General features: G+C 36.2%; 1 protein-coding gene across 2 annotated transcripts in view; it reads right to left on the bottom strand.

Moving 5' to 3' along the window:
* The window catches only part of LOC6040287 (muscarinic acetylcholine receptor DM1), a 205,593-nt gene that overhangs the window by 32,639 nt on the left and 148,085 nt on the right, over positions 1–24,869 (bottom strand). For both annotated transcript variants that reach the window (XM_038255988.1, XM_038255989.1), the window contains exon 3: positions 10,673–11,634. In XM_038255988.1, coding sequence (XP_038111916.1) covers positions 10,673–11,508 — 836 coding nt within the window. In that variant the 5' untranslated portion in view covers positions 11,509–11,634. The remainder of the gene's footprint in view (positions 1–10,672; positions 11,635–24,869) is intronic.

The raw sequence follows: 24,869 nt of genomic DNA, 5'->3' as shown, positions 1-24,869 counted from the left end.
TGTTTTTTAAAGTTATTTCACATTGGACTTTTATAAATAATTTGATCTCTATGTCAAGATTTCAACTCGAACCAAAACGTTCAAATAATTGAATGGCATCCAAACTTAAATCTAGGATTTTGATAAAATCGCTATCAATTTTAAAATTGCGTTTATTTTTGACAAAATTGAAGTAATGCATTTTATTTGAAGAAAATATTCTGTGAACTCTTTGCTACATTCTTATTTAATCGATTAAGTCTTTAAACGCTAAAGTTTAATCGGACAAAAGAATTTATTTTTTTCCTAAAGTAGATGTTTGATAATATTTGACATGTTAAGCAATTTTAAGTGCTCAAATTAGTATTTTGGTAACACATTAATTAGTTGTACAATGACTTTTTTTCATTTTGTTTAGAAAATCATTTACTTTTGGAATTTCAAAGAAAAGTAGGAAACTGAAAAAGATTTTTTTTTTATTTTAAAGTGGTGTTTGCAAGCAATTTTATTTTGGGATTATTTTTTATAATTGCATTTTCAACTCTCAAATATAAATTTTATGCTACAATTTGTTCGAAGCTCAATAAATTATATTCATAAAAAAGCCTGAAGTTAAAAAAGAACCGTGGTTCTCATTTTTTAAATGTTATTTTCATGATTGAAAACATACTTTTCACTAACCGATGAAGTCAAATGATTTTTTTTCTCTGAATATTAATGACCAATGTGGTCAAATTTTGACACGTCTCTCGATACCTCTCAATGATGCCATGAGATCACGAACCACAAACGGCGCAAGGACAACGTCAACGCCATCAGCATTATCACCAGACTTAAAAAGTTGATTTTCATCAAAGTGACCCCCTCCCCTCCGTCCTTTCTTTAACCACTCAATGCAATGTCGTCGGGGTTCATTCACTGTTCGCCATGCGTAGCCCGCCATTCTGGAATGTTTCCTCGGTCAAAAAATGGCGAGCGCACTTTCTTTTCCTCCCACGCGGAGGAGGGGGAGGTTGGGTGACAAAACAAAACGAATTTTGTACTCTGCTGGGGAGCAACGAGGATTACGGCGGCGCGGAGGGTAACGAGCGGGATGATTGAGATTACGATTATGGCTAACGAAGCGTGTGGGTGGTTGCCGGCTCTGGGCTCGCGATGGCATTACTGATCTTTCAAAGTGAGTTGAGGGTATGATTGGGGAATTTTTAAGTGGAGTGATGAGAAGGAGAAGATTTTTCAAAAATAATTTGGATTGATATCTGGATCGAATATTAATTAATAAATCAAAGTTTCAGTGTTAATAAATTACACAATAAGCTTTATTTTCTTCTTTAGCAAATTATATCAATATTGAGGCATGGTAATATTTGAGATTATTTATTTACAAAAAAAGTCAGTAGTGATGATATTGGGTGGGGAAGAGATTGGGTCAAAGAGATTTCAAAAGTTCTGCCATATCTTGCCAAAAGATCCTATAAGCAAGTTTTTCTATTTTTTCAGCAGTTTAAAGTTGAAGTACGCTTTTGCCCAAACAATATTTTGAAATATGTTTTGTCATTATTTAAAACGCACTTAGCATTCATAAACTTCATTTCCAATATTGTAATTGATCATCCTATTAATTTCATTTGATCGAATGTCACAGCCTTCTCCTTCAAGGGGTCATTTTGTTTAATTTTTCAAGTAGTAAAGCATTTAAGGAAGCATTAAAAAAACTTCTCAAAATTTGAGCATAATTTTAATGAACTATTTAGGAATTTGATTTTCGCGAAATAATTGCAGGTTTTTTATTTTTTTTAATAGTGACCATGAGTGACCTTAGTAATGGTATATTTTTTTAGAAGTTAAGAAAATTTGCTATAAAATTCTCTAAGAGACATTGAAGATTGAACCTCTGGTTGCTAAGATACGGCGGCTTTACGAAAAAGAAACAGGAAAATTGAAGTTTTCTTAGTCTCACTGAAACAACCCACTATTTTCTACAAAAACGATATTTGTAAAAAAAGAAATCAAGACTAACATTTCAAAAGGGCGATATATTAAATTTTGAAAAATTGAGTTTTTGTGAAAAAAAGTTGATTAAAACATCAGCAAATTTGTTTTTTCCGTGTTCCATCCTTTTCTCAATAGTCCTCAACAATACCTACAACTTTGTCGAAGACTCCAAATTGATCAGAAAATTAACTCAAAAGCAAATTTTTGAACATTTACGTACCATTTTTGTATGGACAGCTGCCAAAGTCGTATGGAGACTTGTATGGGTGAACCAATGACACAAAATAGCTTCTTTGGTTATAGGGAAGGTCTCTTCTAAATTTGAGACAAACAAAAAAAATACCAAAATAATAATGTTAGAAAACGGCCGATTTCGTAGAGAATTACTCAATTATAAATTAATTAAAACACAACAAATTCAAAGTAATCAATCTAGTGAGCTCCCTTTCTGTAAACATGAGACCAAATTATTGCGGTATTAATTACAAACAAACATCCCACGGTGTCCACTCTTCAGATTTGATCCCACTCCAGTTGGTCCAATCAATTTGCCGGTCGCTAACCAGTTATCCGAGATCCGCCCGTAGTCCATTCCATTAGGACCATTACAGGAATCCCACTTCCTAGAAATTGCCCAAAAATGGATGCGGTTTTGAATCACCCCGGTTGCAGATGCATTCCATGGGTACTCCGCAGTGGTTGTGAAATTTATGTTCCTAAATAGCAAACACACACACACAACTGGGCTGGCCACAGAACATACGCGTGACCCTCCCACAAACCTCGGTAACTTCACTTTGAGAGTTGTGTGGTGGCAGTTCCTACACCAGGGGTAGATTCAATCAAATTTTGCGTTTCGTCGAAAAAGAGATAGGGTTGTGAGCGAGACGCGGGTTTATTTCACTACCGGGAGATAATTAGACGAATTTAATTAAATTTGTACGCTGTGTCCACTGATAACAATTTATCAAAGTGTGTGGCACCACCCACCAACCCAGTGTCGGTTTTGTTTCTGGCTAGTGGCTCGGTTGGAGTTTTTGGGCACAGATGAAAATTGTGGAACAAATGTTGCTATTCAAATGTCCCTCTTTCATAGTTTTATTTTGTGACAGTGTTGCTTGTTGAAAAACAAATTGGACCGTGGAAGAGGGGCAGGTGGATTACAGAAGCAATTTACAATTTGGAAAATTGAATTTTGTCTGGGCTGCTACTGCCGTGTTGTTGCTGTCACATGGTAATATTAAAAGTAAACAATGTTAAACAAAACATTGTTTGATTTTTTAAGCAAACAGTAATTTGAATAGTTGACTGTGCATGAGAAATTAAAACAAACTGTTAGAGCTATTTCAATCACCTTCATGGCTAATTAGAGAAATGTTTTTGTTTAATTTAATGATTCTTGGTATCTTGGTTTTACTGCATGGATTTCAAATGATATTTGCTAGTTTGTTTAGAACTAAAAGAAATATTTGACAGTATTCAATAATACTGCTAAAAATATGTCTAGGACCAAGGATAACTATTTGAAAATAATCAATTCAATATTCCTTTGAAACAAAAACTAAACATTTGTCAGTTGATCAAATCCAGTTTCAAATTTAAGTTATTTCAACTAAAAACGTTCTAATAAGCTAAAAACGCTTAAAAAAATATTGCAATGTCTCCATAGTATTTTTTGCTGGGATTTTCAAATTAATTTATTAAACTCTGTGACAGCCCCAAGTTACACAGCTACATCTTGGCGCTACATTGTCCTCACAATCGCCACCACATAAGTCAGCAGTTTAATCGCTGCAAGTATTTATCCTCACCCTCGCGGGTCCTTGTCATAAACCAAACTATCTCCGGCCCAGTGACAACCATTGTGTGTGGGTGGGTGAATAACGCCTTCGCGGAATTGATAACCAGCGGGGAGGGGGGAGGTTCAGTAGTTAAACAGAACCACCATCTCACTTCTTTGTTTCCCACCATAGAAAGCTCAAACTCATTCCGTGTCCGGATGGCCGGGAGCACGATTTTTAATGCCCCAGCATCTGCTGCCACGTGCGAACCGACCGGCAACCGGCTATTTATGGTGAAAATATTTATTTTATACAAAGTTCTTTTTATTCTTGCTCAACCAGCGGACAAAGTGTTCTCTCGAGAACAAGTAGTGTTGCACTTGTAGCTCGGAAACCCCCCGGGGTCATAAAAAGCAATTTTATAGCCGGCGCTTCGTTACGGCGTTGGCCTGTTTTGAAATTTATAAAAATGAACCAACACTGGAAAGAAGCTGCTTCCGAGGAAGCTTCCCGGTGGTTTGCTTTTTGCAGATAGTAATCTGCCAACATCGAGGCCAAGTTTACTGCCAGATAGTTTAACGGAGTGGAATAACATCCATGGAATCTATTATCCGGGCAAGCAGCACTGATCGATTATGCGTACAACAGAGTAGTGCCAGGGAGTGAAGGGCGCCCTAGGTGAGATAATGCCCGATTATTCATTTTGAAACATTGTAAATTTACTTAAAGTTTGAATCTCAATAAAAATCAAAACTTCAAGTTTGAAAATAAAAACAAAACATCTAAGCTAAATCAAGTTATTATTTCTCTATAATTTCCTTGATAATATCGCCTTTTTCGAATATTTTATTATGTAATTTTATATTTTACGGCGTGTTTTCTAGAACAACCTTTCAGGAAAAAATAGCTATCGCTACTTTCAAATGTGTCTTCTAGGAAATTTTCTCAGCTTTCCAATGCTTCTAAAAGCGAAATTTTTCATCGACAAATTTCTGAGAAATTCATATTTTAGGTTTTTGCCTTCCTCATTGAGGTAAGGCTATAATCCTGCTCTAAAAATGAACTTTTCATTAAAAGCTCAAAGACCCACCTTCATGTATACATATCGACTCAGAATCGAAAACTGAACAAATGTCTGTGTGTGTCTGTGTGTGTGTGTGTGTGTGTGTGTGTGTGTGTGTGTGTGTGTGTGTGTGTGTGTGTGTGTGTGTGTGTGTGTGTGTGTGTGTGTGTGTGTGTGTGTGTGTGTGTATGTGTGTGTGTATGTATGTATGTGACCAAAATTCTCACTGAGTTTTCTCAGCACTGGCTGAACCAATTTTGACCAAACCAGTTGCATTCGACTTGGTTTAGGGTCCCATACATCGCTATTGAATTGTTTGAAGTTTCGATAAGTAGTTCAAAAGTTATGTATAAAAATGTGTATTCACATATATCCGGATCTCATTTATATGCATGTAAATGATGTCCGGATCCATCATCCGACCCATCGTTGGTTAGGTAATCAAGAGACCTTTCCAACAAGTCCACAACATTGAAGATCTGGCAACCCTGTCTCGAGTTATGACCACTTCAGTGATATTTATGTGCTTTTTTGAAGCCGGATCTCACTTAAATGTATGTAAACAATGTCCGGATCCTTCATCCGACCCATCGTTGGTTAGGTAATCAAGAGACCTTTCCAACAAGTCCACATCATTGAAGATCTGGCAACCCTGTCTCGAGTTATGACCACTTAAGTGATATTTATGTGCTTTTTTGAAGCCGGATCTCACTCAAATGTATGTAAACGATGTCCGGATCCATCATCCGACATATCGTTGGTTAGGTAATCAAAAGACCTTTCCAACAAGCCCACAACATTGAAGATCTGGCAACCCTGTCTCGAGTTATGACCACTTAAGTGATATTTATGTGCTTTTTTGAAACCGGATCTCACTTAAATGTATGTAAACGATGTCCGGATCCATCATCCGACCCATCGTTGGTTAGGTAATCAAGAGACCTTTCCAACAAGTCCACATCATTGAAGATCTGGCAACCCTGTCTTGAGTTATGACCACTTAAGTGATATTTATGTGCTTTTTTGAAGCCGGATCTCACTCAAATGTATGTAAACGACGTCCGGATCCATCATCCGACCCATCGTTGGTTAGGTAATCAAAAGACCTTTCCAACAAATTCACAACATTGAAGATCTGGCCACCCTGTCTCGAGTTATGACCACTTAAGTGATATTTATGTGCTTTTTTGAAGCCGGATCTCACTTAAATGTATGTAAACGATGTCCGGATCCATCATCCGCCCCATCGTTGGTTAGGTAATCAAGAGACCTTTCCAACAAGTTCACATCATGGAAGATCTGGCAACCCTGTCTCGAGTTATGACCACTTAAGTGATATTTATGTGCTTTTTTGAAGTCGGATCTCACTCAAATGTATGTAAACGATGTCCGTCTGTCTCGAGTTATGACCACTTAAGTGATATTTATGTGCTTTTTTGAAGCCGGATCTCACTTAAATGTATGTAAACGATGTCCGGATTCATCATCCGCCCCATCGTAGGTTTGGTAATCAAGAGACCTTTCCAACAAGTCCACATCATGGAAGATCTGGCTACCCTGTCTCGAGTTATGACCACTTAAGTGATATTTATGTACTTTTTTGAAACCGGATCTCACTTAAATGTATGTAAACGATGTCCGTCTGTCTCGAGTTATGACCACTTAAGTGATATTTATGTGCTTTTTTGAAGCCGGATCTCACTTAAATGTATGTAAACGATGTCCGTCTGTCTCGAGTTATGACCACTTAAGTGATATTTATGTGCTTTTTTGAAGCCGGATCTCACTTAAATGTATGTAAACGATGTCCGGATCCATCATCCGCCCCATCGTTGGTTAGGTAATCAAGAGACCTTTCCAACAAGTTCACATCATGGAAGATCTGGCAACCCTGTCTCGAGTTATGACCACTTAAGTGATATTTATGTGCTTTTTTGAAGTCGGATCTCACTCAAATGTATGTAAACGATGTCCGTCTGTCTCGAGTTATGACCACTTAAGTGATATTTATGTGCTTTTTTGAAGCCGGATCTCACTTAAATGTATGTAAACGATGTCCGGATTCATCATCCGCCCCATCGTTGGTTTGGTAATCAAGAGACCTTTCCAACAAGTCCACATCATGGAAGATCTGGCTACCCTGTCTCGAGTTATGACCACTTAAGTGATATTTATGTACTTTTTTGAAACCGGATCTCACTTAAATGTATGTAAACGATGTCCGTCTGTCTCGAGTTATGACCACTTTAGTGATATTTATGTGCTTTTTTGAAGCCGGATCTCACTTAAATGTATGTAAACGATGTCCGTCTGTCTCGAGTTATGACCACTTAAGTGATATTTATGTGCTTTTTTGAAGCCGGATCTCACTTAAATGTATGTAAACGATGTCCGGATCCTTCATCCGACCCATCGTTGGTTAGGTAATCAAAAGACCTTTCCAACGAGTCCACAACATTGAAGATCTGGCAACCCTGTCCCGAATTATGAGCACTTAAGTTGTATATGTGTACTTATTTTTCTGGATCTAAAAAAATAGCTGAAATATGTGTCCAATGTTATCCATTGTGAGCATGAGCATGAGCATGAGCATGGTTGTATGTGTCCAATGTTACCCATTGTTGGTAAAAAGTGAGGAAGGCATCAACCACATAGGTGGATTTAGTTAGTTTTTGTTTTAAAATCCTACATGACATTATTGGAAACTTTAAAAACAGTACAGGAAACTAGTCAAATTATGTGTTTTATGTGTCATTTACTCTCAAAATGTGCAAAATAAGACGAAAAACAAATTTGTAGAAGGTTGCAAATCGCTAAACATTTTGAAAATTATATATTAACTTAGTTTTCGAGGTTGTGGGATTCATTTAGTAATTTAACTAGAACTAATAGATTATTACATAATTTTTGTCTACATTTTTCATGTATCTGCTCTGATTTAGCTGATACACCAAAAAATTTGCAGTTGTGAGATTGTTAAGTGTATTATTGGATTTTTATGAATAAATATGAAATTTCCTTAAACAAAATAAACCAGGAACATTGATACAAAACATGATTTAAAATAGAAAATGAACTACAAATTACTGTTGCAAGTTTCAAAAGTCATATTTTTAGTATTAGTATAAAGTAAAAATAAAATTTTAAAATACTATTATGGTTAACTGATAAAATTGCAATTGAAAGTAGCAATAAAATTCGTGTGTTTCAACAGAGAATGTTGAAAACACCTTCACAAACATTTTTTGGATGAAACAAAAATAACATATTACTTTAACAAAAAATCAAACAGAAGTCTCCATTACAAGCTTTTTGAACAAAACCTTAGGTACTTGTAAAACGTTTTAAAAAAAAGATAAAACTTCTTTAACACTTGTAGTCCCAACGGGGTCAAAAAAGTTGGAAATGCAACTTCACCGGCTCTTTGAACACTTGGAAAAAAAAAGTTGGAAATGCCTTTTTCATTGTAACTAAGAGTTAGAGCGTCCAATTTCCCGGGGTTACATAATTCCCGGGAAACGGGAAATTTTCCACAAATTTCCCGGGAAATCCCGGGAATTCCCGGGAAATTTGAAATTTAACGAAAATTATTCAGATCCTGTTTCTGATCAACATTTTGCAACAAAATTGTAGAGAACAGTAACTTTAATGGTCAAAATGAGTGTGAGGGTCAATTAATGGCTTGATTGCTTGTAAAAAATCAAGCAACTTTGAGAAAATATATAAAAATTATAATTGTTAATGCTGTCTTTCAAATCGTATCAAGTAAAAAAAATGTTGAGAAGTATTTTTTTTAATCAAAGTGGACAGTGAAAATCTATGCTCTACAACCATAAAATTGCTTTTAAATTTGTCTCAGTGACCATAAAGCTGAAAAGAAAAAAAAACAATCACAACTCAAAATTTTCAGATATTTGAAGCGAGTTCTTGAAATTTGGTTGCATTCTTTGATAAATTTCATTTTCGTTTTTTTATGATTTTTCATGGTTTCATTTATTGTATGATTTTAGGTAAATGGTTATATGGCCTAATAAATTAATTAGAGTCAAATAATTTACAAAGTGTAAAAGTGGTTGACATTAAACGACATTTTTTTCATATTAAACCCTCTAACTTCCTTGGACGATCACGTGCATCATTAATTTATAACTTCAAATTATAATTTCTCGAAATATTTTAAACAAATTCTTCTAGCATAACCCTTTTTGAAAAATTGTATTATATCAATTCAGTTTTCATCCAATTTGGTCAAGGTAAACAAAAATGCTGAACAAATTTCAATTTTGATCTTGGCCGGAAGAGGTAAATATCTTATTTTCAAATGACATAACAAAAAAAATCGTTATAATAGGCTGGGCGTCATCCATACTATTCATACTTTATAGATGAAACCTTGTCAAAATAATAGCGAAATTGTTGTTGCCCAACATATAAGCAAACAATATTCCTAGTTATGAATGCTTCAAAAATAAATACTATCTGCATTCAACCTTGATATGAAATTAACAGACAAACTGATTAGTTCAATATGAACAGCAGATTGAAGTGAATAAAATCAAATCAGGTTATGTAATTATAATTTTTTATATGAATTTTCAAAACATTGGTGCCAAAAAAGGCAGGCAAATGCATACTTCCGCATGTATTTCGGGAATTCCCGGGAAATTTACATATTTCCCGGGAAACGGGAAATATTTTTATCCGGGAAATCCCGGGAATTCCCGGGAATTTTTTTCCCGGGACGGGAAATTGGACGCTCTACTAAGAGTAGATGCATCTGTTTTGGAGCGACCTTGTTTAGGTGATTCTTGACATCCTTCCGGATCTAATGCAAAAAAAATCAAATCAAATTCAAATTATTCGCTCTACAGCATTGCCTTGGCATTCTCGATTACGAGATTCCTACTCGAAACTAGGTGTCCAAAGGCTTGATTGTTGAGGCAATTGCAAACCTCTTTTACACCTAAGCTTCCATCCACCCCGGGATTCGAACTTACCACCTTTGGATTGTGAGTCCAACCGCCTACCAGCGACTCCACCGACCCAGGGAGACGACTCCTACACCTGGACTGAGCTAACGACCTAACCCTCTAGGTTAGACCGGGGCCAACATTTACTTCCCTGTCCGACGGCAGGCGTGATCAGACAAATCTCGTCTCAAAATTTGCCACCGGGACCTTCTGGGATTAAACCCAGGCCGACTGGGTGAGAGGAAATCACGCTTACCCCTATACTACGGTCCCGCCAACGGATCCAACTAGAATAATCCAAATCGGTTAAGTTTTCGACGAGATATAGCTTGATGATGTTGCATTTCCAACTTTTTTGACCCCCTTGGTGCTTCGCGTAAGTTTTGACCCCGTTGGTGCTACAAGTGTTAATATTGCTGATTCCTTCATCATTTCATGAAGAAAAAAACTAAAAAAAAATTGTATCCATGCAACTGGTTAATGTTTGGTTAAAGAAATGTGATATTTATTCATAAAATTTTAATTATCCATAACAATCTCAAACCTGCAAAAAAAAATTGGTTGTATCAGCTAAATCCAAGCTAAATCAGAGCAGAAGGCTGATTTACACAAAAATTATGTAGAAATCCATTAATTTTTGTAAACATATATTTTAACACGGTTCAATGATTTGAATTTCTGTAGAAATCCCACATATTCAAAAAATTGGTTAAAACTTAATTTTTAATGTGCAATATAATAAAGGAGTTTAATACCAAAAACCAGGCGTCTACCCCACAATACAGCTCTGCGCTGGCATCACTATCATCGTTTATGCGTGTTCAGTGCATCGCTTTGCCACAATGAATAATTCATCACGCACCATTCTGTGTGGCATCACTCACCTCGAATTGGACCGCTTGGAGGAATCCTTTTTCCGGTCGCCGGTCAGATTCTTCAGATCCTTCTGGCGCTTCTTCGTTTCCCGCCATATCCGGTAGTACAGGAAGCACATTACGGTCACGGGCACGTAGAACGCCGCGATGGCCGTCCCGAAGGTGATGTAGTGATTGGTCTCGATGAACTGGATGTAGCACTCCTTCTCCGGCACGGTTCGCTTGCCCTCGATGTACGGCCAGCTGTAAATCCAGGGTGGCCACAGCAGCAAACTGATGCCCCAGGCGGCCCCGATCATGATGGCGGCCCGAGTCGTGGTTCGTTTCGCGCGATATGTGAGGGGTCGCGTCACGCTAAAGTACCGATCGAAGCTGATGATGAGCAGATTCAGCACGGACGCGTTCGACGCCAGGTAGTCCAGTGCTAGCCACGTGTCGCATATGTGGGGTCCCAGCGGCCAATAGCCGAGCAGGGTCGTCACCGAGAACAGCGGCATCGAGATCAGCCCTATCGCAAAGTCTGCGATCGCCAGCGAAAACAGAAAGTAGTTACTGATCGTCTGCAGCTGTTTGTCGATCTTGAACGATATCATCACCATCACGTTCCCCGCGACGGTCAGTATACTCAGCACCGTCGCGATGATGCCCAGGACGATGATCTGTAGCAGCGAGTACGTCGGTTCCGGTTCCGGCCCGACGCTGTCCGTTTCGTTGGACCCGGCTGCCGCCGCCGTCGAGCTGATGTTGAGGAAGAGATCGTCCATCGTGTCCACGGCGGTGACAGTGGCGGACGTGACGTACCGCGCCAGCATGCTGTCGATCGTGGTCCGCTCGTACAGCACCATCGTGGTTGGAGAGTGATGCCGGTGTTGTTGGTGGTGCTGCTAGTGTTCTTGCCGACTGCGTCGTTTTTGGTGTCGGCGAGGACAACGACGACGGTCGGTGCTGTCAACACTGGCTGTTGAGAGGATCTGGGAATGAGGATAAAAAATGAGATTTTATTAGTCGGTAAAAAAAACAATTATAAAAGTTACACAACAGAAAAATACTGCATCTGTTTGCGACTAAATCCCACCAGGTGTCCCGGAACTAACTTTTGCATTTAATTCAATTAACGCCACCGGGGGATTCCATCAGCATTACAGCGATAAGCCGTTAATTAGCAGCATTGACCATCAACAAAAGTTTGAAGAAGAAAAAAAAGTGTCCACTATCTGATCGTGTGATTCGCTGCTTGTTGACGCGGTGGTCAACCTTGTAGGGGGAAAAAAGGGACAACCCTTCCGTGTTGCCAGCGAGGTTGCCAGTCGCTCAGCCCAAGTTGCCGTGGTAGTAACACGAAGAAGCTTCCACCCTTTCAGCATTCCCGAAATGAGTCAAAGTGTTGATGGGAAAAGTTTCTTAATTTATATTTTTTCCATCCTGTTGCCACACACAAAGTCGCGTCGTCTTAAACGTGTCTGAACCTGGAAAGTAAAAGATTCACCGGTGGACTGGTGGTGGCGGGGGTGTCGTCACCTAGTCGTGGTCTGGTCATGGAACAGCGCACTTTACGACCCTTCCGGAAAGAGCAACCCTCCACAAAGTCGAAAAGTGGTTGAAGGACGATATCATAGATTGAGTCACCTCTGATGGTGGGGAAAATGGGGGCAGGAAGTTTTGAGCGGGGGGGGGGGGTCCCGATCCCGAAACCGTTTCCGATAAATTTTTCATCCCGTTCGGGACAATTAAGTTGTTAAAGTTGGCAAGTTATGATGAAAGCTAAAAGAAGTTACCGTAAAACGGGGTGACTTTGATAGCCGGGGTGACTTTGATAGGTTTGAGATTTTTCTGCAAAATGAAGAGTACAAATAAATTACATACGGAATGGTTTGGAATCATACTGACCGAGGTAGGGAAGTGTTCAAAGTACCTAAAGAAGAACTTTTCATAAAATTTTGAAAAGTTTAAATAGTTAGTTAACTATAACTAAGAAAATGTTTATGAAAGTCATTATTTAAAACTTCTCAAAGTGTCATGATTTTCTCAATGAACATGATTTTGAATCGGAAAACGGAATGCATTTTCAGATTCTTTGGACAAATTTCCACTAGGAGATGGTGAAATAAGTTTGTAAATAATAAATTATATGTGTTTTTGAAAAACAATTCAAAAAAATCTCCAAATTTTCAGGCAATTTCAGTTGAACAAATTTCATGTAAAATGTGAAAACTTGTGATTCGTGCTTTGAATTTAGTATAAAATGTAATATAATATCGATAATTTTATAAACAAAACTAGTTTTAACGAATTTAAGGAAAAATTCCAACATTTTACCAATTTTACCTGTAATTTATATGTATTTTGTTAAAAAGCTTATAAACTTAGTTAACTAAATATAAACATTGATTTTCTTTCTTTAAAACTATATCAGCAACCTTAGTGATGGTACATTTGACGTGAAAATAAATTTTGAACACCTTAAATCTGATTTTTACAAGAAAAACTATGACTATCAAAGTCACCCCGGAATTCAAACTATGAATTTTTAACGTAACAATTTTTCCAAACACTATTGAAAAAACTTTTTTTCAAAAATAGTGCATGGACTTTGTGTGGCCTACCCCAGTACATGTTTTAAAAATAATAATCTTGAGAAAAACCTTAACAGTTGGAAAATATTCCAAAAACAAATTGAAATCCCATCAAAGTCACCCCAGTTTACGGTACATCAACAATGTTGAGATTGAGCTTAAATATGTAAGTGTGTGACTGGTCCAATCTAATAACCTCTAGCCGGCAGAGAAATTATGGGAAAGCATAGTTTGTAGAGTTGTAGAAATACATTAATAGTTGAATACATAATAATCGATAAACATTTAAAAGCATTAAAATTAGTATTCGGCATATATCAGCAATAATTTGGCTTATTAGTGAAAATTGTTAAATTTGAGTTTACAGATTCACATAGTGTTTTAAATATTTATTATTTATCTCTCTATATTTTTAAAAGGACATTAATGAATATAAATAATTTTAAAAATTAGAAAAATATATTATACTATTCAGACTTAAGTCCCGGTTTTCCCCAGTTGGCCAAAGCAGAATAAAAACAAAAAATATATAATTTAATTTGTTTTAGGAGTTACATGCATCTAGAAAATGCAAAAGAAACTTATTACAGAAAACTCCTGAAAGTTTCATGAAGATATTTTATTATTAAACTGAGTAAGAGACGATTTAAGCACAAAATTTTGCCATGCACAAAGCAAACTGTCAAACTTTGTGAACATTTTTTTCTTAAGATAGGATGGACCAAATTGGCTGAAATCGTGGAGAAGACTCACAAGACCTCTCGTGTGCATGAATCAAAAGCTCTCTAGCTTTTATATAAAAAACATAAAAATATTATTATCTTTTATTATAATCTTATTTAAAAATAAACTTTTTTGAATATCGGCCTTATTCAGGCACAAGGAACCAGTTTAACGAGTGTTCACCAAAATTATGAGCCGATTTGGTCAACGCAGTGTTGAGATATCGTGGCACCCATTTTTAAACTGCCAACTTCAAATTGTTATGTCTCGGCAATGGTACAACCAAAAGTTTTTAAATTTATTTTGTTGATGGATGAAAATATATATTTTAATGCCTTGGAAATAGATTTGAAAAAGTTTAAATGTGTTCTCATACCAACCTTTGACATTTATGCCGATTTACATTTATGTAACCCCTTAAGCTATTTAAAATCTGTCGTATATGTTTAGACTGAAGTGTAGATTATCACCAATATAATTGAGCTGATTCTATGAATTTAAGCTTGAAAACAAAACAAATATAATGAAATAGATTTTAAGAATGTTTAAAAAAAATCCCGGGATCCCGGGAATTCCCGGGATTTTAAAAATATTTTTCCCGTTTCCCGGAAAATTCAAACCCCGGGAAAATTGGACGCCCTAGTGGTCAGAGCGCGAAGAGGCAAAATAAAAGTTTATTGTTCTCGAAAGGGTACAGAAGTAAACACACATGGGACGGACACAAATACCGTCTTGCACAAACAAATGGTCTTACTTTAAATGAGTGTATTCTTTCAAGATCCCTACTATACATAGAGCAAGAACAAGCCGGATTGAGTTTTCGAGTGATTGAGTGATTGAGTGATTGAGTGAGTGATGAGTGATTGAGTGATTTAGTAATTTAGTGATTTAGTGATTTAGTGATTGAGTGATTGAGTTATTGAGTGATTGAGTGATTGAGTGATTGAGTGATTGAGTGATTGAGTGATTGAGTGATTGAGTGATTGAGTGATTGAGTGATTGAGTGATTGAGTGATTGAGTGATTGAGTGATTGAGTGATTGAGTGATTGAGTGATTGAGTGATTGAGTGATTGAGTGATTGAGTGATTGAGTGATTGAGTGATTGAGTGATTGAGTGATTGAGTGATTGAGTGATTGAGTGATAGAAGTGATTGAGTGATTAAGTGATTGAGTGATTGAGTGATTGAGTGATTGAGTGATTGGGTGATTGGGTGATTGGGTGATTAAGTGATTGAGTTATTTAGTTATTTAGTTATTTAGTTATTTAGTTATTTAGTTATTTAGTTATTTAGTTATTTAGTTATTTAGTTATTTAGTTATTTAGTTATTTAGTTATTTAGTTATTTAGTTATTTAGTTATTTAGTTATTTAGTTATTTAGTTATTTAGTTATTTAGTTATTTAGTTATTTAGTTATTTAGTTATTTAGTTATTTAGTTATTTAGTTATTTAGTTATTTAGTTATTTAGTTATTTAGTTATTTAGTTATTTAGTTATTGAGTTATTGAGTTATAGAGTTATTGAGTTATTGAGTTATTGAGTTATTGAGTTATTGAGTTATTGAGTTATTGAGTTATTGAGTTATTGAGTTATTGAGTTATTGAGTTATTGAGTTATTGAGTTATTGAGTTATTGAGTTATTGAGTTATTGAGTTATTGAGTTATTGAGTTATTGAGTTATTGAGTTATTGAGTTATTGAGTTATTGAGTTATTGAGTTATTGAGTTATTGAGTTATTGAGTTATTGAGTTATTGAGTTATTGAGTTATTGAGTTATTGAGTTATTGAGTTATTGATTTATTGAGTTATTCAGTTATTGAGTTATTGTTTTTTTGAGTTATTGAGTTATTTAGTTATTTAGTTATTGAGTTATTGATTTATTGAGTTATTGAATTTTTAATTTATTGAGTTTTTGAATGATTGAATGAGTAAGTAAATTATTTAATAGTTGAGTTAGTAAGCGGATATTTTTTTTAAACATGGTTTATTATAAACAGGAGTCTTAAAACAGTTGATCTTTTTCTAGAATTCCCTTTAAAACATTTGAATTAATTATGCTTGTAATAATTTGCATGACTGTAGAAGAAAAACAAAGTAATTGCAAAGTTCTCGGAGCAATAATTTCCCTATCAACCTTCCAATTCGGCGCATTCTAGAGCAATTGTTCGTCTGTAACAAACTGCCACCTCTCCCCCATCAAATTCAACCCAACTAAAATGATTGTAAGGACTCTAACTCCCCACCAACTCCCCCGTTCCTCGTGCCATCAAAAAATATTTTCTTTCGAGTGTTTTTCCATCATCCCGCTATCGCCCGACACCCATTTCCGGCAGCAGCAGCCACCACTCTCGCAGGAAACGGGCAAAACTTTGGTTTTCGTACAAGTCGACAATCCGGGCTTTTTGCTGTTGCACCCCGCACGACAAGAGTTCTACAACGGAAAGCAACTTGCTTTACATTTCAAAACTATTGCCGGAGACATTTCCCAGCGCCACCAACCGGGGCGGTCACTGTCGAGAGTCTGCCCTTAACCTGGTGTTTCCACTACTGCATAGAAGAGATTTATGGTCCAAAATTTGGCCAATAAATCTTGGCTCACAGAATGGGGAACTTTCTTAGAACTGTGTGAGTGTGGCAATGTTGGGGAATTCAAAAGATTGGAATTGTCCTGAAGGGTGAGAATTAATTGAATATTATTGTTATCAGTAATAACCGGAGGAGATTCAACAGAAAGTAAATCTTTTGCTCTAAAGTTCTACCATTGAATTTCGAAATATCAAAAGATGACAGTTTCAAGGTCCAACTAGCGAAGTTTGTCCTTAAATTGCTAAAAAGTTGCCATCAACTATGTCATCCAGCAAACTGTCGAAGTAATTCTTCGATGTTCGCGGAAAATCGACAGCTTACATCCTTTTTTGTTTAAAGTTTAATTGGATATTGCTTGGAAATCTGACCATCAAAAAACGTCTCAATTCCGCAATCAACACTCCAACATTAATTAATTTTTACTGAACAAAAAACGCCTTATTAACTGTCTTCATTTTAAAACCATTACCGCAAAGAGAAAAATGTTGAAAACACCCAAGAAAAAAAAACAGGTCAAGTCGATTCGTTATTAATTAGCTACCTAACAGCGCAAACCCCCCTCTCTCTTCGTAACCAGAAAAAAAGAAGTACATAAAGAAAAAGGTTGGAAAATCTCAAAGCAAAATATTCCACGATATTACGGAAAACAAAGAAGGATACCGCCGCGCAGTCTTTTCGCGGTACTTTGACGGCGGCCAGGTGATCCTTCGACAAGAAGCCAACGTGGGTAAGATGATGGTATTGACGTGATGACGTTGGTCGATGGGACCACACCAACCCCTGGAGACCAGACCCCTTACCGCAAAGCCGATGAAACGAATCTCCGTGGTGATTGAAAAAATCACTGACCGGAGGATGGACGAGAGACGTTGAAAATGTGGGTTTGTAGTAAGTAACTGACTGAACAGTAAGGTTTTTAATGCGTGAAATGGACGAAAAATAAAAATTTACCAGGTCAAAATATACAAAAAAATAGTAACATTTCTTTTGATTGTAAAAACCTCAACTCGATGCACCAAGATTCTTACTACAGACATTTTAGTATCTTGCATTACCCAAGTAACATTTTTTTCCAGGAGTTCTACAAGAGCTCTTCATCGGCCTAATTTTCAAATACATCATATTCTTTAATTAAGTAGAATATTTTTTACTTTTTTTTAGATTTATAATAATATTTGCTTATCAATCAGTACTTGACCTGCATTTTTTTTTGGTTTTGTGATTTTTTACGAGTGCTGATAAAATCTAGTTTTGCAACGAGCTCCATACATTATTTTTTGAAATCCGGAAAACACCCTTTGAGTAGAATTAAAAGTCAAATTTTCATGTAGTTGTCAATTAACCGTTGGAACCCAAAAAAAATGTTGAAAAGAATAACTTTTCGAAACAATGCTGAAAATTTCAACATTTCAGTATCCGTTTCAGTACTTAAAAGTAGGACTTTTCAGCATTTATTTTGAAAAGTGTTGCTATTCAATCCTGTCATTTTTGATTCAGAAAAGTAGGCTTTTTCATCCTTCAAGAATGACAGGAAAAGTAAGTAATTTCACGACGGAATTGCAAAACAGTAGTTTATGCAACAAGTTGCAAAAAGAAGATTTTTTCAGCACGAGTCGTACATTAATAAATACGATGAATGCTGAAATAATCAAGTTTTGCAACGAGTTGCTCACAACATTTTTTGCAATTCCGAAAAACGCTTGGAATTTTATTTCAAACATTAATGTGTTAATTAAATGTATCGTTCAAAACAAAAAATATAGAAAAGCGATTTTTTCAGTACTAGTGTTGAAAAGGTCAACTTTTCAGCACCCATTCCAGGCAGGGAAAAGTAGACCGTTTCGTTTCTCCAGAAGGACAGGAAAAGTTGACAGTTTCACAGTGGTATTGCAGAAAAATATGTTTTCTCAACATCTCTAAAATACCGTAAATGTTAAAGAGACAATAACTAAATGAAATCATTGTGAAATTTTTTGATCTTTTAAATTAAAAATATGATGAACATTTTTAAATCAACCCTAATGTTTGATATGGTCGAAAATATGTGTTTTTAGAGTCTTTTCAAATGATGAGGTGGACCTGAAAGTTTTGAAAATACATTTGTTCAAAAAATCGGTTTCACGATACTTGTTTATTTACATTGAAAATCGAATGGATATTTGATGAGTTATCTACTTTGAAAAATAAGATGCTATTTCGATTATGTAGAGAAAACACAACTTTTCCTGTTTGCTTTTCATTCGAAAGTTGGTAAAAATTGGAAAATTGGTATTTTGAGAATTGATTAATTTCGGAAGGATTTCTGGGAACTGTACACAAAAATACTGAAATAAGAATGAGAACCTACCAACATGCTTGAATCTTGCTTCAATTACTCATCAAATGACATTCAGCCTTTTCACGCTCATAACCTATGGTAAAATCCATACCTGCTCGTTAGCTGGTAGAAATCCAAAACCAATTAGTAATCGAGTGGTAAAACTCCATCTACTCACGACACAGTTCAAAATATAACCAAACTTTATAAAAACAGAAATCAAAATATGTGGCTTACTACTTTTGACGTCACAAAATTCAAATGTCAGAAACTCAAAAAGAATTGTTGCCTATAAAATAACCAGGAAAATTACTAACTGTGCACCCTGTTACATAGTCCCAGTATCCAATCAACAAATCCATGACGCCACAAAGTTAACGTACTGCTCTTTTCCGTCAAACCAGCAGTTAGCAGCACACTTTCACACCCAGCTATCCAGCAACACAGTGCCAGTTCATCCAGTCTCTAATGAAAATGTAACACAATCGTCGATTCGATTATCGGAAACCTTGTAACTGCGATGAACGGGTTGCGAAACACAATATTTGCCTAATGTTTGGGAAATAATTACGTTCCGCTGTGGAAAGGCCCAAAGCGACTCGAGTATGACAGAGTGTGAAATGAGCTTTCCTTGTGTGTGTATGTGTGTATTCAACCAACCAAACGGGACCACGCGGTCGCTTCTTACAAATTGAGTTGTTTCCATGTATTTTTAGATCTACATTCTATACATGCAAATAACTCGCATAGGCATTTGGAAGGTGTTAGCTCTGCCGAGCTTCGGTGACCCATTTCTACGCTGGCTAGCCGAGCGCGAGGTACTTCAGCTTTATCGACAAGCCCCGCCCTGAAGAACGTTTGGACCAATAGGATTCAAACGTTATTTTAGAACTTCCGAACCCTTGTCAAATGGACAAGGACCCAGTGCGTATATAGTTAATAGTAACAGTATTCCTAATTCCAGTTATAGCTCACTAAGTCGCAAAGGCATAGTGGTTAGCATTTTTGCTTACCAATCCAAAGGACGGGAGATTGAACCCCGACTCGAGCGACTTTGATTTTTCGTTCATGTTCAGAATTTCAAGATTTATATTTCCTATACTTTCTCGTTGGGAGCAGATGGGAATCAAACCCAGGATCATTCGCTTACAAAGCGAACACCGTAACCAGTCAGCCACGGCCGCTCCTCAGTGTGAAATGAGCTTTCCTTCCTGGGAAATTCATTGAATTGATTTTTTTTTCTCAAAATTTTTTGATTGTTTTACTTTCATGCTGTTGGTGAGTGAGAAAATCCTAATTAAACAATCCTACTTAGAAAACTTTTATGGGAGCCTTTCTAGAATTTGCCTCGAAGAAATTTTTAATTTCCATGGACTCAGCTGAAGGAAAAAGTTTTCCACGGTGATGTCAACAAGTGATTAATTGGTATGGTGTTCTTTCTACTCAAGGAGAACCAACAGAGCATTTTTTCTTTGTTTTCTACCTCCAAGTTATTTATGACTGAAAGTCCGGCAGGAATCATAAATTCTCCAAAGGTCCCGAAAATGCACGGACATGTTTGCTCACCCAATAAAAATAACAAAATTATTATCAAATCTCTGCAGGATATCCAACGGAAGCACCGACTTTCAGCTTCCTGCAACTCTGTAAACCCAACCAGATCAACTGCAGCAGTAGCAGCAGAACCCAGGTCCAGATTCCCGGGAAATATCGAATTTGCTATCGATACCGACACACAATCCCCGTTACATATTTCCACCGTATCGGAACCGGTGAGATCTATACACTCTTTTTACAAAGAAAGAAAGGGGCAAAAAGCAAATACTCCATTTTCACAGTCAGTTCCAGGCACCTGGAAAAGCTGCACCGTCCACCCCACCGAAACTCCCGTGCTGGGTTGAGAAAGAGAAAATGGTTAAATTTCATTTCCCGTTTTTCGACTTTGCCATTTCCATTCCACGCCCGGAGTGGCCCCGCAGTTGTTGGTGTCCGACCTGCGATGGCACCGTGCCATTCTGCTGCCGGATAGTGACGATGGTGGTTCTCCCCCCAGGGGGCGGAAAGCTTCTTCGACCAGGAATGTTGGGGAGAGATATTGGCAGTAGGGTGGTAGAACTCTGGTAAGGCGATAAGGAATCCTCCAAGGTGAATACTACAAATTGGAACATTCATGTTTGAACAAGTATCAAAGTTTGTCAAAATAGCTGATAAGGGGCCATTTACAAACCATGTGGACATTTTTTTGGAAATCTCACGAGCTATAAAAAACGGAACTCGGATTCATGATCAGGGGCAAAAGTTACCTTTTACGACAAAGTTTCACACAAATCGAAGAGAGGTCGGGGCAACTGCTGTGTGAATTGGCGGAGATTTCCCGTATATTATTTTTCAACAATTTATTTGGCATTGTTTTCAGTTTATTTCTCCTGTGATTTCATCGAAACTATAACCTCTGAAAAACTATTATTTATTTTTGGGTTTTGAATTTCTGCATCCATAATATAAAATGGTTTTTAAAGTTTTACTTATTTTTTCCGAAAAGTGATAATGTACACCTTAAACTTTGTAAAAGATATCGATCAGAAATTTCAAAGTCAACAAAAAATAATTATTTTTTAAAATAAAATATTTAAATGGGAAAAATCAATTTTCGGATGTTTTTATTTAAGGATGTGTTTTTAGTTACAAACAATCCCATCTTTCCAAGAAATTAAATTTAAGCCTTTCATTTCAAAATATATTACCTATAGAATTGATTTTGACCTTAAGAAAATGTTTGGCTTAATTTCAATTTTTAAATATAATATTATCTGAATGACCATAAAATTTCCCAAAAGTTTCATTTTCTCATTGATAATCAGACCACTAATTGCTGAGATACTAAGATTACCATTTTATGTCTTTCTTTTTTTTCTTTCAGATGGTGTGCCTCAGCAAATCGACGTCGTCGTGCTATCTTGTCGCACCCGCCATTTCGACGTTCCGAGAAAAACGCGTTTTAATGTTTAACCTTGAATATACAAAAACGAGAGCACGCAATGTAAACAATAACAAACACGTTTTGTTTGGCTGACCATTCTGTGCATTGTCCCAAAGTTTGGTTGAAGTTGGTTACTGGAGTCCCGAGTTATAATTACAAATGTTTACGGTAGTCTAGCTTGTACGTGCGACAAACGCATCCTTACTTTCCTGGCCTGAAATCCCTTTGGCCTTTTGTCGCACTTACATCAATTTTCATGGAGTGACAAGATAGCACGACAAGATTGAAACTACTTTCATATATAAAGTGACAAAAATGCACGGAGTTTTTCCGGTTTTTGTTGAATATCTCAAGGTTGAAATCGAATTTTGGGGATCTGTGACGGTCAAAAGGTGAGGCATTCTGAGCTGCACAATATGGCGTTCTTAACTCAATTTGGCCCAAAATGCACGTACGACAAGTTAGCACGATGGCGACGAAATATTGGTTCAATCATTAATGCCTTTGTGTTCTTTATACAAAAAAATCATTATTGATAAAAAATAGAAACCATCGAAAAGATGTGAAAAAATACTTTTTTGAGAAAATTAGGAAAAAATTAAGACCATAATTTTGAGATTTATGAAAAAACATTATTTAAATAAATCTGGGCTGTCAAATTTACCACTCTGGACCAAAGATCAAAATATGGCATTTTTGGCATTCAAAATTACAAAAACAAACTATTTTTTGCGCATTTGTTGTGATGGAAAGGATGATCAACATAACGCCCTTTCGAAATGTTAGTCTTGATTCCATTTTTTTTAGTTAAGAAAATATTACAGATGATTAAAAACTGGACCATTAATTTCTGATATATTGCTTTCGAAAAAGTGAGGCTGCAACCAGCTATTCGAAAAAGTGAGGCTGCAAATTTGCTATAGTTACTATTCAAATAAGCATTTTCAGAGTTCATGAACTCTATTTTTAAAAATCGAAAAAAATATTTTTTATTTTAACGGTATACATCAACCATAGCTTTTGCACACAGATTTCTGTTACATACATTTTAGTATCTTCAAAACTACGGGAACTATCGATATCTAATCTAATCTAATCTAATCTAACACAAACGCAGCCAGTCCGATGAAAGCATGCTGGAAAGTCTTGCGATTAGATTACGCCCCAAGCACTTTTCTTGTCATTATTAATAATTGCAGTACATCCGAGAACACCCGAAAATGAATTGCAAAAATTAAAGCGGCCAGCCCTACTGCGTTGTGTTTACCGCAGAGAGGATTCTGTGAACGGATCACATTTCACAGAATCTACAGGGGAGGAAGGATGCGTGGACATACCGTACCAAACGCTCCGAACCAGTTGTGGTTGGATGTGTAAGTGTAAATTTGGCAAATAATGGGGTTCGTGGAAATGGAGAAATGGGGATTGGGAAAATGGAAGATGGAGAAGGGGTAGGAAAGATATTTCATTTAATCAATAGCATATAATTTATATTGGTATGGCATGGAAAAAAAAAACATTGCAAAAAATTATGGAAAGATCTCACCAAAACCTGGATATCTTCAATAAGCAGCTTCAATCTTCATTTTCCTGCAACCGGAATTGGACACAGCCTGACGTCACCTTCTCTGGGTTCTTGATAGTTTTCAGTCGACTAACCGAATCAAATAGAATCTGCTTCCATTTAGGGGCTGTATAAGTGAAGGAACAGGCTCCGCAGGTTGCAAATAGCTTCTGGCTTTGCCGGAAAGGCTGGAACCATCAGGAAATCTTCACCGTTCCGCCATACTAAAAGGTTCACGGAGAGCTTCACTTTTGTCTTCAGCCACAGAAAGATTCTCTTACAGAATAAAGTCAACCGAAGAACAAATCCGAAACCGTCGTGGAATTTTGTAAAAATTGGCCAAAAGATGCCAACGAGAAATAACTTGAAAAAAAAAAACCCCGAAGAAAACGTCAAATTTACGGCAGCGAAAAAAATTTACGTCCAAACACGCCCATGGCTACTTCGATCCTCGTATCTTCAAAACTACGGGAACTATCGATATATTTTTTTATTCATCCTCTAAATTACTCTCTTTACAGTTATTTACAACAAAGTTTGACTATTTTTACAATCAGATTCTAGCAGGATTGGGTCCGTAAGTTTGACAATTTTGGAATAAGAAGATAACAACCTCCTTGGTTGCTGTGCACTCTTAAATAAAACTTTGACTACACAGTATTTTTTTTTTGTAAATTTGGAAGGTGTAATTTTGGAAGGTTGCATATTACCTCTTATATTATGTAATTTTACCTCAATTTAGACTGAAAAAGCGACATAACACCAGACCAGTGGTAAAATTACACATTTTCAGAGGTAAAATTACACATTTTTTCTGACATAAACGATGTACCCCTTCCCAGATGTAATATTACCAAGATTTTTTTTTTTCTGTGTAGGGTACGTTATCCATTGGTGAACCCTTTTCCTATAGTGGACCCTCTGAAGGATTTTTGATGAAAACATCAATAAAATCACAAATCTTTTATTTGGCATGTTCAGCATCATTTAAAACAATGTTCACTGACATTGAATTGTCCTTTTCGCCAAAATAATATTTTGAGTTCGACATCTGGAATCAGCCATTGCCGCTAGCATTTTAACAACAAAACAGCATTTCTATTTTATGATTGAATTAACTATCCAATCATTTTTTTGACTGGTTATTTAACTTCAGTAAGTCGAAATAATGTATGTTTAAGGAACTATAATAAAATAATGCGAAGAACTGCTCATTTTCGAGCATTTTTTAAATTATGAGTAAAAATAAAGCTGTTTTCATGTTAAAAAAACCAAAAATGCTGAAGCCGTAAGAATTTATAACTAATACAAAACTATAGTTTATTGTATTTAACTGAAGCATCATAATTAAAGTTTGAAATGATATTTTATAATAATAAATCAATAACAAAACATTTTTTGAAAATAAACATGCGTAGTGTTATCAACAACTGTAAACAAATCTATTGTTTTGGTTCGGTTTA

The sequence above is a fragment of the Culex quinquefasciatus genome, chromosome 2 (genome assembly GCF_015732765.1).
Source record: "Culex quinquefasciatus strain JHB chromosome 2, VPISU_Cqui_1.0_pri_paternal, whole genome shotgun sequence".
NCBI lineage: Eukaryota > Metazoa > Arthropoda > Insecta > Diptera > Culicidae > Culex > Culex quinquefasciatus.
The sequence above is the reverse complement of the archived record's forward strand: the minus strand, read 5'-3'. Positions and strand labels throughout refer to the sequence as shown.